At 42.1% G+C, this 17524-nt stretch overlaps 1 protein-coding gene across 1 annotated transcript in view; it reads left to right on the top strand.

Annotated features, from left to right (window-relative positions):
- Window positions 1-17524, top strand: part of FRAS1 (Fraser extracellular matrix complex subunit 1) — a 506878-nt gene that overhangs the window by 458090 nt on the left and 31264 nt on the right. The window contains exons 60-65 of the mRNA XM_065913973.1: window positions 3285-3441; window positions 6008-6208; window positions 7961-8148; window positions 9516-9791; window positions 12685-12917; window positions 15358-15518. Coding sequence (XP_065770045.1) covers window positions 3285-3441; window positions 6008-6208; window positions 7961-8148; window positions 9516-9791; window positions 12685-12917; window positions 15358-15518 — 1216 coding nt within the window. The remainder of the gene's footprint in view (window positions 1-3284; window positions 3442-6007; window positions 6209-7960; window positions 8149-9515; window positions 9792-12684; window positions 12918-15357; window positions 15519-17524) is intronic.

The raw sequence follows: 17524 nt of genomic DNA, 5'->3' as shown, positions 1-17524 counted from the left end.
ACGACTGGGCACACACACATCAGAACCAAGCCTGCAGCCTCAGTGTATATCCAAAGCACGTATTGAATGGGAGTTGTATTTCCCCATTTTTTTGGATCTCAGTTTCAGATGACTAAGTCAGTTGTGGCCCTGATTGCAAGGTCACGGCCCTTGGTTCAAAGTATGCAGTTCCCATTGGTCAGTTCAAGGCTTTTTCTTATTTTGTTGATTCATTTTATTTTACCCCTATTCTGCAGACAGTCACAGTCCTTCCCCATCTGAAGTCATCAATCCATTGCCTGTTAATGTGTGTCTCTTAGTTTGTATTTGTTCTTTGAAAATGCCTCATTCTTTATATATATTTTTTAATTTATAAAACAGCTACTGTGTTATATTTTTTCACATGTTTTCTGTGTTTTCTCAGCAATATGTTTTGGTATCTGTGCATGTCATTTATGTGTATATCTAATCTGTTGCTTCAAACTGTTGCCTAGTATTTCATGATGTGCTTTTACTACTTTTTACCCATTCACTCTCAGTAATAGACAGTGAAGATCCTCCATTTTAGTTCCCAGTCACCTCCTAAAACTCTGCCATTACTAACAGTACCACTAGGCAAATCCTCCTACCTGTCCACTTACTCAGTGGCAAAATTGCTGGACCACAGGGCATGAATGTGCTTAATTTAAAAAAAAAAAAATAGTATTAGAATACTTTGCAAAATGTCACTAACAGGACATGAAGGTTGTTAAAGCCCTATATCCTCTTCTATACTTTTCCAGTTACTGATTTTTATTAATCTGATATGTATAAAGTTAGATCTCACTTCAATTTGCCTATCTCCAATTATTTCTATGCTTTGCTCAGATGGCAAAGAATCCACCTGCAATGTGGGAGACCTGGATTCGATCCCTGGGTTGGGAAGCTCCCTTGGAGGAGGGCATGGCAACCCACTCCAGTATTCTTGCCTGGAGAGTCCCCATGGACAGAGGAGCTTGGCGGGCTACATTCCTTGGGTTTGCAAAGAGTCAGACACAACTGAGTGACTAAGCAAAGCACATGCTTGTTAGTTCATTGAGTTTCCTCTTACAGAATCTATTATCTTTACCCTTTGTTACTTATTTTATTGTATTGCTATCTTTTTCTTACTGATTTGCAGTAGTTTCTTGTGTACTCTAAATATTCTTAATATTAATAATTCTAAATAGTAATATTAATCCTTGCCAACTTTAGACATTTTGGCTACTATAAGCATAGTTTCCTTTTCTGTCACTCATCTACTACCATTGACCTTGGTGTTATTAGTTGGACAGAAATCTTCATTTTAATACAGTCAAGCATATGAAGTTCAGTTCAGTTCACTTCAATTGCTCAGTTGTGTCCGACTCTCTGCGACGCCATGGACTGCAAGCATCTGAAAGTTTTGCCTTGTGATTAGTTCTTTTAAAGTTTAGCATAAGAAGACTTTACCCATCCCAGGTCACCCCAGATTCTTCCTCCATTCTTTACCACCAAAAGAAAGTAATAGTTTCTTTCTCTGAGGCTCTTAAGTCTTTTATGCATGCATGATTCATAAAACCCCTGTCTTAGTTTTGTGTTTTATGGGAATTTTACTGGTGGCAGGTTGAAACACATATCAACACACACACACACATAAGTACTGTAAATACGATCTTCAGCTTTGAGTCTGCATGTCTGTATTTGTTTTAAATTCAAAAGAGGATCTTCTGCCCATCCAAGAGGCAGTTTGTAATTTAATAAAATCATAAAGAAAATACAGCTTAATAGTCTAGATGTTACCCACATGGCAGCCTATTCATAAGCACGTTTTGGAATCTTCATCTCCTTCATCATGCTGAGCAATGTCTTTGGAACTTGTCATTTACTAGAATGTCCTTTTTTTAAAATTTATTTTTAATTGCAAAATAATTTCTTTACAGTGGTTTCTGTCATAGAATAATGTGAATCAATCATAAGTATACATTATATCCCCCCATCCTGCACCCCCAAGAGGAAAGGGTGGGATGAATTGAGAGAGTAGCATTGAAACATATTTATTATCATATGTAAAATATATAGCTAATGGAATGTTGCTGCATAACACAGGGAGAATGTCTTTTATTTTTAAGATATACTGAAGAGTCATTACTAAATTCATGCTTTCCATAAAGAAATTCTTATTGTAAGAAAAATGTGAGAAGGATAATAAAAGGGAGCATTCTTCAGGAACTTAAAACCAGGTTAGCAAACCACAAGTAAATGTTCACAGAGATAGTCTCCCTCCATCTAATATGACTTAGGAGGTGTGACAGTGAAAGCTCCATATCCACATATCCTATGCAATATGGTAGTATAGTGAGTTTAAGATCAGCCAACTGCACAGGGATGACCCAGAGTGATGGGATGGGGAGGGAGGTGGAAGGGGGATTCAGGATGGGGAAGACATGTAAATCCATGACTGATTCATGTCAATGTATGGCAAAAACCACTATAATATTGTAAAGTAATTAGCCTCCAACTAATAAAAATCAAGGGAAAAAAAATGAAATAGCTCAACTGGAAAAAAAAATCAGTCAACTAAAAATAATCACACTTCATATCATATGACTATGCTATCAAGACTGCTCTGTTGTTGTGACCTTATTTTACATTTCCCCAAGAAGACAGTCCTCGGTAGAGAACATTCAGTTTAGGAAGCCCTTGATTTCTTTCCATCCAACAGGTATTTAGATTGTGTTCTCAGACATTCGGTTCTCAGCAGTTTTCAAGTGAGACACCATTTGGCAGCTCTTTATAGAGTTCTGCAGCTTTTAAAGGTGTCTTTAGCCTAACAGGAAGCTTTTCTGACTTCCTTATAAGACTCCTCAATTTTCACAAAGGAAAGAGGACATTATTCATCTCTCCGGGAATTCTAATCCATATGTTAAACCCTCACCATCAGATATCTACCTATCATAACATGCGCAAGGGTATAAATGAGTCCAGGCAAGATGTGGGGAAGCACACAAATGTTCTCCACACGCTTTTTAATGATTCATTTTATTGCTCTAGTTTTTCATAACTTATGACCAATAATTCAAAATGGTTTGGAATGTTGAACCCAAAGCTGCACATATAGGTAGGTCCATCCAAGTATGACTGTTAAGACTTAAATGTTCTATTTTATAAATGAGATGGTTGGAATCCTTTTGAATTTGTGTTGGCTCTTTGATGCTGCAAGAAGAAAAACGACTTTCCAGGGAAAGGTGAGCAAGTGATTAATACCTCGCTGCAAATTTTAATCTCTCTTGTGCTCTTGGCTCTAGATGAAGAACTGTACTGTCTATATCCACGATGACTCCATGTTTGAGCCTGAGGAACAGTTCAGGGTCTACCTTGGACGTCCTCTGGGGAACCACTGGAGTGGAGCCAGAGTTGGAAAGAATCACATGGCCACCATCACCGTATCCAATGATGAAGATGGTAACAGAAGAAATTGCCTTTAGTTTCTCTTAGGTTGATGGGACTTGAACTGATGTTTCATAGTAACGTTTTAATGTAATTATAGGTGTTTTGAAAAATGAAAGCACTGTAAAAATGTCTACTGATAACAGTTGGAGTATTAATACAAAAAAAACAGTCTTGGAATATTTATAGAAAGCAATTATACTCCAATTTTTTAAAAAATGTTGGCAGCAAGGGATCCCTTCCACAGAGCTCCGATTTGTTTTTTAACTATAATTAAAAAACATTTTTTTTAATTAAAAATTTTTAAACATGCATTTTTTTTTTAAACATACATTTTTAACTGGATGTTTATTTGGGCTTTTTTGTTGCTACTGTGTGACATGTAGACTATTAGTTCTCTGACCAGGGATCGAAACCACGGCCCCTGCACTGGAAGCAGGGAGCCTTGACCACTGGACCACCAGGGAAGTCCCAGAACTCCAGTATTTTTAATCACATCGTTCCCTAGCACATCACATGAGGAATGAGTGTCGTTAAGAGCTAGGACAGAAACACTAAGACAGACACAGAATAAAAGCTGTTTAAGTCCCGGCAATTCAGGAGCAGGGCTGGAAATACAACCAGAGTCAGTTGAATCCAATGAACTGATTTAAAACACTGCCACCTTCCTGGAAAAGTCTAATTTCTCAGTTTTATTCTCTCTAATTGATTTGGCCTACTAACCTAAAAATACTTAAATTCTTTAGTCAAGTGCTAGCAAAGAATGACCCAGGCACCAAAGAAAACAAAATCTGTTTTAAATCGGGACATAGCTGTTTTATTAAAATAGATACTTTAATGAATGGACAATAATACCACAACTAGTAATAGCTGTTTTTATTGAATACTGATTATATACCAAGAACTGTTATAAGCATATTATATTAAAAAAAAACTTTATTTAATCCTGACAGTAATCTCTTGAGGTAGGCATTATTATCCCTATGTTATAGGTAAAGAAATTGAACCCCAGCAAAGTTATCTTATTTATGCTCTTATTTACATAGCTGTAAGCAACAAAACTGCATGTAAAACCTTATTTTATCAGATTCTAGAATCTACACAAAAGTCAGTGAAACTCAGGGCTTTTAATATAAAATAGAGACTAACTTGAATTGGGGGAAAAGAATTTAAAAGCCAGCCTTGAAGTTGAATTAGCGCTTTACCGAAGGAGACAGGTTCAGATCTGAGGTGACCCTCTCCTGTTCACGCAGAACTTAGATTGTACTTAGCCCAGTACTTAGGCTCAGAGAGGTCGCCAGTTCACCCTGTTACAGTGACACACCTCAGCCTCAGAGAGCGTACACAGTAAAACTATGAAGCCTCAAACGCGACGTATCTTTGACAACTAGGGAGGATGGATTTTCCGAGAGAGAAGGGGGAAGTGAACACAGAGACACCAGACATCTCTGGAAAAGTCTATGATATGTTTTTAGAGGGTATAAGGTTTGTAGTTGCTCCCAATTTTTCTGTCTTCTTATCTCACTGTTTCCACCACTACCTTATTGCCCTTCCTCATGAGAATATAATGCAAAGGAAGGCATGGTTCAAACTTTAAAAAAAAACACGATTGTTCATTTCACAGCAATGAGGGTAGGACTTCAAATCAGATTGTGTTTGGAAATCCTATGTTTCTGAATTATCGTTGTAGCAGCCACTAAAACTACTCATTCTTTTTTTTTTTTAACTTTTTATTTTGTATCGGGGTATAGCCAATTAACAATGTCATGACAGTTTCCAGTGAACAGCGAAGGGACTCAGCCATACACATACACGTATCCATTCTCCTCCAAACCCCGCTCCCATCCAGGCTGCCACATAACATTGAGCAGAGTCCCTTATGCTATACTGTAGGTTGGCTTGTTGGTTACCCTTGTTGGTTACCCATTTTAAATATAGCAGTGTGGACATGTCAATCCCAAACTCCCTAACTACCCCTTCTCCTCATCCTTTCCACCTGGCAACCATAAATTCATAAAACTACTCATTCTTAACTAGCCTGTGATATTTATAGATAAAGCTAAGGGTGGGGGAAAGTGAAAGCAGTGGGAGGGAGGATCCAGAAGATGGAGATGAGAGATAGATTTGGTAAATGTAAGCAGTATATAAATGAAATTCATATCTCATAAATGAAAATGAGTTGGTTCATACAATCAGTCAATAGATATTTATCAAGGGCTTACTCTGTCTCAGTCCCTTGATAAATTGTGCAGATTTAAAAACATGCTGTGAGCTACAAGGCCTAGATGGAAACTTGGATAGCATGCATTTCAAAGTGCTTAAAAATATTTCCTCCACTGTACTGTTTTTAATAAGAAATATGTGAGAAACAGCTCCTGCAGAATCACAGATGAATTCCTTTTTCCAAAGTATTGCTTAGGGGTAAATACAGATTGATTTTTACGACTGCAAGCTATTTTGCCTTTTGTATTGCTAACTAGTGTGAAAAATTCCCTCTTGTCGTTATAAAGTGTTTTCATGGGAGTTGGAATCCTTTTTCACTTTTCCAACTTGCTCTTGTTTTCCTAACCTCGTTTCCCAGCCCCTACCATTGAGTTCGAAGAAGCTGCATATCAAGTCCGGGAACCCTCGGGCCCAGACGCCACAGCCATTCTGAACGTCAAGGTGATCCGCAGAGGGGACCAGAACAGAACATCCAAGATTCGCTGTAGCACACGGGATGGGTCAGCCCAGTCTGGTGTGGATTACTACCCAAAGAGCCGAGTCTTGAAGTTCAGTCCTGGTAATTGAATGCCAATCCCAATTAGTAGGTCTTCCTTAAAGTGTTAATCAATTAGTTGTGTCTGATACTTTGCCACCCCATAGACTGTAGCCCGCCAGGCTCCTCTGTCCATAGAATTTCCGAGGCAAGAATACTAGAGTGGGTAGCCATTTCCTTCTCCAGAGGATCTTCCTGATCCAGGTATCAAACCTGAGTTTCCTGCATTGCAGACAGATTCTTTACTGTCTTGAGTCACCAGGGAAGCCTCATAGGTATTACTTAAGAGAGAGGCTAATATCTTATATTTGAAGGAAAAAATAAGCAGAAAATTAAAAAAAAAAAAAAAAAGCACAATATTTCCAATAGCATGAAGTACTTATTAAGCACACATTTGAGGTTGTGGGAATAAAGTTTTCAATTAGTAAAACTGGCATGAGATAAGAAAAAAAAAAGAAGCGCCTTACTTCAGAGAATCCTAGACATTTTGGATCATTCAAGAGGGTTTTTTTTTTATTGTTGTTAGCCTATGATTTGGTTGAGCAATGGGAGCACCTGAGTTTTTAAAAATATATGTGATGCCATCATTCAGCAAGCATTGGTACAGACCATTGTGCTGGGCGCTTCAGGGCTTACTCAACCCAGAAGGCACAATCACCATGTTCAAATGGCTTGACATCTATTAGGAGATGCTATGAAGATGAGTCATGGAAGAGAGAAAGATGAGATTCTCACAAGCAGCTGTTTAATTTTCTGATGTATTTACTTAATGGAAGGAATTAGACAGAAAAGGAGCTGAGTTTTACACTCGACTTTTCCCCAAAACTTTCTGGAGCAGTATAAGGTGAAAAGGCTGGTGTAGAGCCTGGCACTCTTTGTGATGTAGCCAGAAGTGGGCAAAAGTGGTAGAAACCCTCTTGAGAGATGGCATGGCAGGAGGAGGGAGGAAATGCCTCCCTGGGAAATGGAGGGGTGTCTCTATATGTCTCCATCACCCCACTGAGCTTCAGAGGACTTTTGGCACCATCCCTTATGCGTCTGGCTAGTGTTTACAGGGAAGGCAGGTACCCTTCCTCAACATCCTCACAAGGACCTCTCCTCCAAGTGTCTTAGCTTCTTTCTCTTCTGCATAAGGATCTGGGGGAAAGGCATGTCCTAGAAGTAACCTAGCCCAGGTGTCTATAGGAGGAAGAAGGCCATCTTGACCACTGCCAGGGATAGCTGCACCCTCATAGAATCACTTCACAGAAAACAAGGGGGTTTCTGAGCTCTAACCCTCCCCATTCCAGGCTGCCAAACCGTCACATTATCATCTTGGCAGAGCCAGTCCCGTAGGTAACCTTTGAGCTGTTGCTTCCCAGGAGACAGCTTTGAAGGGTGTCTAGTGTGTAAGCACTCACTGCCACACAGGGGCTTGTACCTAAGTGTAAATGGGAAAGAAAAATTAGGCAAAAAAACGCATAACCAGGGTGGAGTGTTTTTTAGATCATAGATTTTTATTACCACCAGCTAGTGTCAGGCAGGGGCCATTAATCCTCATATGGTGTTGAATAGTAAATCTGTAGGACTGAGCCTCCACAGCAGGTGGAATTTCACCTATAAAACAGATCCCTCACTGGAAATGGGGCTAAAGTGATTAGCAGCCACTGCATTGATAGAAACCCTCTGAGAAGAAAGGGCAGATTTCAACATGAAGCCTCAGCAGTGCCAACCTGCACTGTCTTAAGTGGGTCACTGATGAGGACCTTTGCTCTCTCTGTTCTGTCCTTGGCACAGGTGTGGATCACATCTTCTTTAAAGTCGAGATCCTGTCCAACGAAGACCGGGAGTGGCATGAATCATTCTCCCTAGTCCTTGGCCCGGATGACCCAGTGGAAGCAGTTCTTGGCGATGTGACCACGGCCACAGTGACGATTCTAGACCAGGAGGCAGCTGGGAGTCTCATCCTGCCAGCACCGCCCATTGTAAGTCTCATGGCCCAAAGGACGGTTGCTCCTGTCTTAGGCATTAGATGAGAACCTGAGAGAAGCAGGACTGCCAGGACTACTTGTGTCCCTTTCCCCAAGTCCCTCACTCCCATCACCTCCAGGGTCATCTGGCAATGTCTGGTGACATCTGTGGTTATCATGACTGTCACACTGGGTGCTGTTAGCATCTAGGGGATGGAAGTTAGGGATGCTGGTGAACATCCTACAGTACAAGGAACAGTCCCCCTTCCCCACAACAAAGAATTGCCTGGCTCAAAAGTCAGTAGTGCTAAAGAGGAGAAACCTTGTTTCCACATAAGAGTGAGACCAAACTATGTTGAGCCCTTTGTCTGACAAAGACAGTGCAATTCCAATGATCTTCTCATTTCTTTGGTGAGACCTAGAAGAGTAAAAATGGAATATTCCCCCATATCTATTACCTTACATACTTGCCACAGGCATAGAATTAAGTGTCTACAGAGATGTACCACCATGTTTCCCAATTTGGGGATGAAAAGAATGAATGTACCGACTTCACAGTTAGGAGGAAAATGCATAGAGATTGCCATGTGGTTAGTTCCTCAGTCATGTCCGACTCTTTGCAACTCCATGGACTGTAGCCCACCAGGTTGCTCTGTTCATGGCATTCTATAGACAAGAATACTGGGTTCCCTTCTCCAGGGGATCTTCCCGATCCAGAGATCGAACCCGGGTCTCCTACATTGCAGGTGGATTTTTTACTGTCCGAGCTGCCAGGGAAGCTCCCAGAAGTTGCCAAGGGGAACTTAGCATAGGATAATGAAGCATATTCGAATAAGTCTTATAACCTCCCCTGACTAATCTCATACAGTAGAAAGACCATTTCAAAATATGTCTCTTTGACCATGGAAGAAATGCATATGTATGTTCAGTCGATAAGTCATGTCTATCTCTTTGCAACCCCATGGACTGCAGCATGCCAGGCTTCCCTGTCCTTCACATATGTCCTTTATTTACTCATATTTTGCCAGATGCACCACTGCCTGCCATTGACAGTTTAATGCAACTTTAAACTCATATCTGCCATTTATGATAGAGTTTTGGTTACAGTGTGTGGGGGAGTGGAGTGTTTTTCATTTGAGTCATAGGAATCTGATTTAGGAATGAGACCATTAAAATACTAAAGCTTTTAACTCAGGGAGGAGGAGGATCTTCCCTACTATTGAAGATTTCCAGGATCTTTTAGGAATGCCTAGTTAAGCATTGTTAGAACTACTGCTATATTTTAAAGAATCCCTAGGAGTTAAGTGATCTTGTAGGTCTCTGGGGAAGGGAGCCTTAGTTCTCTGACCCACCCAGGGCTGAATCTGTGTTGCTCCTTGCAGGTCGTTACACTTGCTGACTATGACCATGTGGAAGAGGTTACCAAGGAGGGAGTCAAGAAATCCCCCTCCCCGGGCTACCCGCTGGTCTGTGTCACGCCCTGCGACCCCCATTTCCCCAAATATGCTGTCATGAAGGAGCGCTGCAATGAGGCTGGCATCAACCAGACGTCCGTGCAGTTTAGCTGGGAAGTGGCCGCCCCCACTGATGGCAATGGGGCCCGGTCTCCCTTCGAGACCATCACCGACAACACGCCATTCACCAGTGTCAACCACATGGTAGGTCTGGTTACAGAGGGAGAGACCTGGCCTTTCTCTTTGTTACTCCAGCTCTGACAAATTCCTTAAGGTCCCTGCATGCCATTTGGTATAAACTAAACAATTAAGTAGGTACAACACTGTCCTTTCGTTCTTACGTATGAGAAAAGATAATACGGTGTAGCAGAAAGAAAACTAGGCTAGTACTCCGACAACCTGTTTACAAACCTTGATTCTGCCTGTTCTGAACTATGTGATGTTAAGTGTTTACTTCACCTTTCTGAGTCTCAGTTTCCTGATCTACAAAATAATACCTCCTTTGCTTAATCCACTTGACAAAGTCATTGACAGATAGGAAAGTGATTCACAAATGGTGAAGTAAGTCAAAGATTCTAGGTAAGTATGACTAATGATTAGTCTCTTTTCACATCTCTTAAATCTTTCAATAAGGAGTAGGGTATAAATTCCTTAAGAAAAAGGACCAAGGGTTCTACCACATTTGTATATCCCTCCCAAATTGGCTGCCACATTGGTGGCACGTAGTGGAGACCAGTTATTACATAAAATGAGAGTATGCTTATTAAGTGATCAGTATTTTTCAAAGCCCGGTGGGAAGATATGAAAAGAGGTTCAGAATGTCGTTGCTGTCCTCAGAGAGTTAGGAGGCCAGACGCACACCTCTGCCACCATCAGGGAGCCGTGCACATCGGTGGTTTTCCCAACCTCAGGAAACAGTCCAGTGTTCTGACTCTGCTCATTGCACCAATGATGTTCTTCAGAGAAAGAGCTGAAAGCTGTGGAGATTCAGGCTCCACAGAGCGTCTGGCACCCAGTAAGAGCTCAATGATTTTTGGCTGAAATCAGTGCATTTAATAATTTCGGAAATCAGAGATTTTCTTCGCTCAATTTCTCTAGCTTTTCCCCTACAAATCCACAGTTTGTTCTCATGTTAACAAGTGCCTTGGACTTCCCTCATGGTTCAGTGGTTGGGAATCCAGCTACCTGCCAGGGAGATGGATTCAATCGATCCCTGGTCCAGGAAGATTCCACATGCTGAGGAGCAGCTAAGCCCAAGCACCACAGCTAGGGGAAACCCGTGCTCAGCAATGAAGACCCAGCATAGCCAAAAATAAATAAATAAAAAGTTTTATAAAGAACTGTCTTGAGTAGATAGTGGAAGAAAGCTGTTGGACGTACGTGGGAGGCTTTGGATAAAGTGGGTCCCTTGTGTTCATTGTCTTTGGCACAGCTTATTCAGAAAGGCCAGAAGATTAATTCTTTTGCAACATAACCTAGTTCAAATTTAAATTATCTTTATTATTATTAGAAATGTAAATGGCAAGATTTAACAACTTATTGTTTCATAAATACCTTGCTCTCTGTTCAACAAAACCATGAAGGGGTAGTTGGTTTGATTTGAGCCAAATATGCATTTTTAACAGGTACCAAGTTTATGATTGTACCTTATATTTCAGTTTGCCTTCTTGTGATCAGTTGGCGACTAATCCTCTTATCCCAGCTTCCTCTGCCCTGCCTTCATTTCTTCAATTATTTATTTAATACTGTTGTGTGCATTTTTGTAAGATGCCTCAAATCCCTTCTGAATGAAGGCCATGTATAAATAAATAAATAAAGTCATGGCAGCTAATTAAAAAAAAATTTTAATGGAAAAATCTTCTTCAATTTTTAATGGACTTCAGTGAAAATTGTTTCCACGGTAGAATTGATAAGTTTGTATGATTGCTTTGTGGGAGGACTGTGGCACACAGAACTACTAATGAGTTTTTCTTATTATATACTTCCCTATGACAATGCACTAGTAACCTAGAGAGTTTTGGTGACCTGGGTTACCTCTGCATAGATTGCATTAAGCACTCATGGATTCTGTGTGTCTGGAGCATGAGAGAATCTGTAGAAAGACTTTCAAGGCCAGTAGGTGTCAGAGGCCAAGTTCTCAACTTCAAGTCCACCATGTTATTGTAACCCTTAGTAATTAGAGGAGAGTTAAGGAAGGGAGTGGCAGTAGGGAGGAAAGAAAACTAAGAACTCCTAGAAAAGAAGTGTCTTTCCTCTATACCCTGATACGATGCCCTCAGCAAAAGTGACTTAGAGGCAATGAGCCTTGCTGGAAGGCCTGAAAAATCATTAAGTAGTTCTCTGAACCTAATATGTAAAGAGAACAAGTGTCACTGGGGATCAGTCATCTCTAATTTCTTGCTCCACATTTGTCTACTTGCTTGTTACCTGACTTAACCACCCTAGATTCAGTGCTCTGTCCCTGGTGCCTTGCTCCTGGGAGAAAGTCAGTACTTAGGTGGTGAATGAATGGATAGGTGGGTAGATCAATGGACACATAGATGGATAAATGGATGGATAATGGATGGTGTGGGCTATTAATGCAGTCTGCCATGTCAATCAGCAAAGGATGTTGCAGCATCAGCCACTGCAGCCAGTGGGGCACCCTAAGGAGACTCAGGAGGAAGAAACACAGGATACTGGCCCCTGATAGCTGAGGTGCCTATTAAAGGAATGATTTCAGTGAGCCTAAATGATTTCATCTTCCCATACATGGAAAAGTGCAAAATCCCTTAACTTGAGATATCCAGTTTTAACAGTCATCTTTTGATGTTCCAACTACCTGGCCTTTGTTGCAAAAACTCTGATTAATATGCATGCTAGCTCTTCCCATTCCTCTTTAGAGCAGTCTCTCACAGTTGTCTAAGATGCTGTGTCCCGGGCTTAAGTCCTCAGTTTAGCCTGCTGTATAAAACATGACTCTCAGCTTTTAGGTTGTGCAGTTTTGTCAGCTGACAGTGGTCTTCACAGGTTACCACAGATTACCATCAGAAGACACAGTGTGAGGGGCCGTTGAGGCAGTATCCACGTGTCTGAGGTACTTTGTTCTTCCTGGTAGGTCCTGGACAGCATTTACTTCAGCCGGAGGTTCCATGTCCGTTGTGTGGCCAAGGCTATGGACAAGGTGGGCCACGTGGGGACCCCCCTGAGGAGCAACATTGTCACCATCGGAACAGACAGTGCTATCTGCCACACCCCAGTGGTGGCTGGGACAGCCCGAGGCTTCCAGGCTCAGTCCTTCATCGCGACCTTGAAATACCTGGACGTCAAACACAAGGAGCATCCCAACAGGTCAGGCGGGGAGGGCCTTCCGTGAGGAGATGGCCGAGAGAGTCCTCAGCTATGCTTTGTGTGTGTTGTAGGTGGGACACAGTGAGTGATGCTTCTGCAAAATAGGAATAATGGTGATGAATGCTTCGTAAAAAGTTGACATGCTTCAAACGTGCCCTAATATCTGGCCCTTGTCAATCTTGCTAGCCTCGTTTCCTTCATCTTATTATTTTCACTTGCCAGTCCACCCACGGGGAATCACATGTAACTTCCTAAGGGTTTCAAGCATTCTTAGGTGACCTACCTCTGCCATGTGGCTACTCCTGGCTCCAGCTTTCCCCTGTCCCCTTCCAGTCCATGTTCTTAAATCCCATTGTCCCACCATACTTAAGCCATTGCATCTCTTCTAGGAACTTTTGCATCATCTCCCCCAATTTAATTTGGAAGCTTTTACTTCCCACTTTTCTGGTACCCGCATCTGCCTCTCTGAGAGTGTTATCATTATTCATTCTCTCCTTGTCATCCCCACCCAGGAGATGATGGTGACAGGGACCATGACTGTTTATTTTGCATCCCCTCTGCCTAGAACAGTGCTTCTTGGCACCTAAGAGGCACTCACTAAGTACCCAGTGAACAAATGAGTAACAACGCTGGTGAATTATAAATCAGTGGGCAGATATGCTTTTTTTTCCTGTGCCCTATGATTTTGATGGAAAATGAATGCTTTCATTTTTTGTATAGCAAAAAAAAAAAAAGATTTCAGGTAGGTTATACATATTCATTAAACCTGGTAGTATTTATGTGCATGACTTTATGAGCAACTGAGTTCAGAGAAAAGGGCTCATTTACATGAAAAAAAACAGATTTGAACATGGAGCCAAAAATATGCAAATCCTTCTCTTTTTTCTAACAGAATGAAATTTATTTTTGTAAAAAGCAATAACAGAAGTGTCCAGGGTTACTACTGACCCTGCTCTTTACAAAAAGAGCCTTTCTGTTCATATTCTGAGGTTCTGATTCCTCTTTAAAGCATGAGTCTTTGTTCTGGGAGACACGCTGTAAAAACTCACAATGCACCCTCAATAAACATGCTGAAAATTTAAACTTGTACAGTGAAAAAATTGCAGGCCCTCAGTACAGTTTTGTTGTGTTGCAGTCTTAACCGGTATTTATTAAGCTCATATTTTATTTAGAATTGTGTACTACAGGCTCTGGAGAAACAGAAGAAGTAAAGGAAATGGTCCTTTGCCCTCTTAGTGGGGAGGCAAGACAGACTCTAAAAGCATACAAGAAATAGAAGCTAATATAAATAAGTTACAGACTTCCTGGTACAAAGGTACCTAAAGGCAGAAGAATGTAGTTCAAGGCAGAGCTTGCTGCAGATTGAGGCCAGTGAGGGCTGGTGTCCTTGCTAGAACTTGCTGTTGGGAAGGGAAGGCTTTTTAAGTTGGGAAGAGACCATGTGTGTCTTATTCACTCAGTCATGTCCGACTCTGCAATCCCATGGACTGTAGCCCATCAGGCTCCTCTGTCCATGGGGTTCTCCAGGCAAGAGTACTGGAGTGGGTTGCCATGCCCTCCTCCAGGGGATCTTCCCAACCCAGGGATCGGATCTACATCTCTTGGTCTCCTGCATTGCAGATGGATTCTTTACCACTAGCACCACCTGGGAAGCCCCACGACTATTGAATAGTGGAGTATTACCATTTCTAGGCTTTTTTCCTGGGTAGGGATACCGGCCTTAAAGTTTAAGAGCTCAGTGATGTCTTGTGGGCACAAATACTTTAGAAAATTCTGTGGTAACCCTCCACAACCTCCACAGACACTCATTGTGACAGAGAAATTCAGCCATGCCTGTACCATCCACTCGGCTCTAGCTCATGAGGAAACAAAGCTTCCTTTTAAAGCAGAAGAAAGCTATAATTTATGGTTGCGATGTTATCTTTTCTTGTACACACAAAAAAATCTATGATTCTCGATTGCTATCAGTCCTGAGTCTGGAGGACCTCCCAGGGGCTGGAGGGAGGAAAATAACCCTGCATGCACATTGTACCCTTGTGTACAGAGAGAACTCCGGCATGGAAATCTTCAGAAAGAAAAAAAAAACTGGTAAATTCATTGGTGAAGAAAAACTGAGTTATAAGAAAGCAATGTACCATACTGGGGGCTTCCCAGGTGGCACTGATGCTAAAGAACCTGCCTGCCAGTGCAGGTAGACATAAGAGGTAAGGGCTCGATCCCTGGGTGGGGAAGATCCCCTGGAGGAGGGCATGGCAACCCACTCCAGTAGTCTTGCCTGGAGAATCCCATGGACAGAGGAGATGATGGGCTACAGTCCATGGGGTCTCAAAGAGTCAGGCACGACTGAGTAATTGAGCACACATGTACACAGTGTACCATACTAGCTGCTTATCGCAGACACCTAAGAGCCCTGATTTCCACTCTTGTTTCCCCCCCCCAGAATCCACATTTCCGTGCAGATTCCACACCAGGATGGAATGCTGCCACTCATCTCCACCATGCCGCTGCACAACCTGCATTTTCTTCTATCTGAGTCCATCTACAGGCACCAACACGTCTGCTCCAATCTCGTCACCACCCGGGACTTGAGAGGCATCTCAGGTGAGGGGAGAGACTTCCCTGTCAGTGTGGCCAGCCCAGCACGATGACCCTTAGGGATGTGGCTAAGTGAACTCTGCGTTTCATGTTTTCTGGTCCTCAAAATCTGCATGGGTAGTGAATTTGCTCATCAGCAAGCAGCCAAACATAGGCATCTCGGACAGTGACATGAACAGGAAAAAACAAGGACCTTGGAATCAAACTGACAGGTTCATATCCTTATTCCATTCTCTGTACTACTGAACAAAAATAGCTGGACAGCTCTGAGCCAACTGCTTTCTCATCTATCACATGAGGAGAATGATTGCTCCCAAACAAGGTAGGGATTGAATGTGTCGACAATTTTAAAACCCCCCGTCCTGGTCAATTTTAGCTCCTTCCTTCTCCTGCACTTGGTTTCCATGCTCTCAGCATTTTATAAAGCTCCTGTGCAATGGTAGATATTATAGAATGGTTCTCCAGGAGCAGTAGCCAAGGTGGAGTTTGGGGTATGAGATGTTTATTGGGCATCCACATCTCCTAAAGGAAAGGGGAGGAAGCAGGACTGGGCAGGGGGAGAAGTCAGCCTGCAGTGTGGCCAATGAAGCCACAACCAGTTCTTACAGGGAACTCTGGAGAGAACCCAGCTGTCCAACGTGTCCTGCTTCCAGCCCCAGTGGGCAGACCTCTTTGCCCCACCTCGCTCAGTCCTTGGATGGCAGGCTGCTTGAGCAAGTGCGTGACTTGGGGCTCTGCAGGTGATCCAGACCCAAGGGCGCTGACAACTGAGGCAGCACATCTCTGTGTTCACCAGGGCAGACGTTTTAGTTTACAAAGAATCCTGTCCATTTCCATTCACCTTAGCAAGTGCACATTAAATGTGCATTTCCTCTCTTTGCAACTGATGAATCATTTAACAGTATTTTTGAAGACAGGAAAGCATTTGTGTGCTCTTCCATATTCATTAAGCATCACTCTGGGTAGTGATGGTCTTGATACAGTAGGAATTAGTGGAGTGTGAATGATTCCTAAGTCACTGGGCTACAGATGAAAGTTTAATTGGTCTGCATATGCAAGCTAGTGGAAGAAACATACCATGTCTATAGGCTGAAAGTTTGCACCTCTTCTTACTTAAACACGATTAGCTTCAATACATATTCATTAACACCCTAGTCCTTGTGGTGCAGAGGGTTGTGTGCTGGTGTCAAACATTCTGAGAAATGGATCAACTCTTTCAGAATATTATATATAGTTGCTTTCAGGACTGTACAAAGTTTAACCCTACTATTCTAAAGTTGTGTCTGTATTCAGCTCTCTTCTGCATAAAGGTCTTCATTAACATAGAACAGTTCAGTTGCTTGGCAGCATTTGATCCAATAATTTTTGCCTGTAGCAAGGGAAGCTTAGTCAAGCATCATTAGTGAGCTATTTACTCATTAACACAGAATTAAGACTTTTTTTTCTGCAAGAGTTCAGAAACCATAGGAGGCGGGGGAGGAGGTAGTCAGATGTTTGTTTACTAGCTCCCCATAAAAGCTATTTTTTTTTTTTAAAAAAATCAGTCTTGAGAAAGAATAATTCACCAATAGACTCTCCATATAGTAAATCCATTTCTTCAAGGACTGATTGTGAAGCATAGAACCAGTCTGGGCAGGTGTGACAGGCAAGGCTTTACGGTGTTGTCTTTTCCAAGAGATACACAGGGCCACCAGGCATTGACTTCTTCATTTATGGTCTCATCCATTCATCTTTTCTTCCCTGGCTCCTGTAGCATCTTCCCTGAGCCTGTGAACACAGTCACTCTGTTTAACACGTGGCAACAGGCAAGATGACAAACTCCCCTCGCCTTCTCACTGAGCTTGTATTGGGAGCCCTGGGTAGTTAGTTAGTTAGTCGCTCAGTCGTGTCCAGCTCTTTGCAACCACATGGACTATAGCTTGCCAGGGTCCTCTGTCCATGGAATTCTCCAGGCAAGAATACTGGAGTGGGTTCCCATTCCCTTTTCCAGGGGATCTTCCCAACCCAGGGAT

Source organism: Muntiacus reevesi, chromosome 22, assembly GCF_963930625.1.
Source record: "Muntiacus reevesi chromosome 22, mMunRee1.1, whole genome shotgun sequence".
Taxonomy (NCBI): Eukaryota; Metazoa; Chordata; class Mammalia; order Artiodactyla; family Cervidae; genus Muntiacus; species Muntiacus reevesi.
Note: the sequence above shows the minus strand (reverse complement) of the source record. Positions and strands in the feature narration are given on the sequence as shown.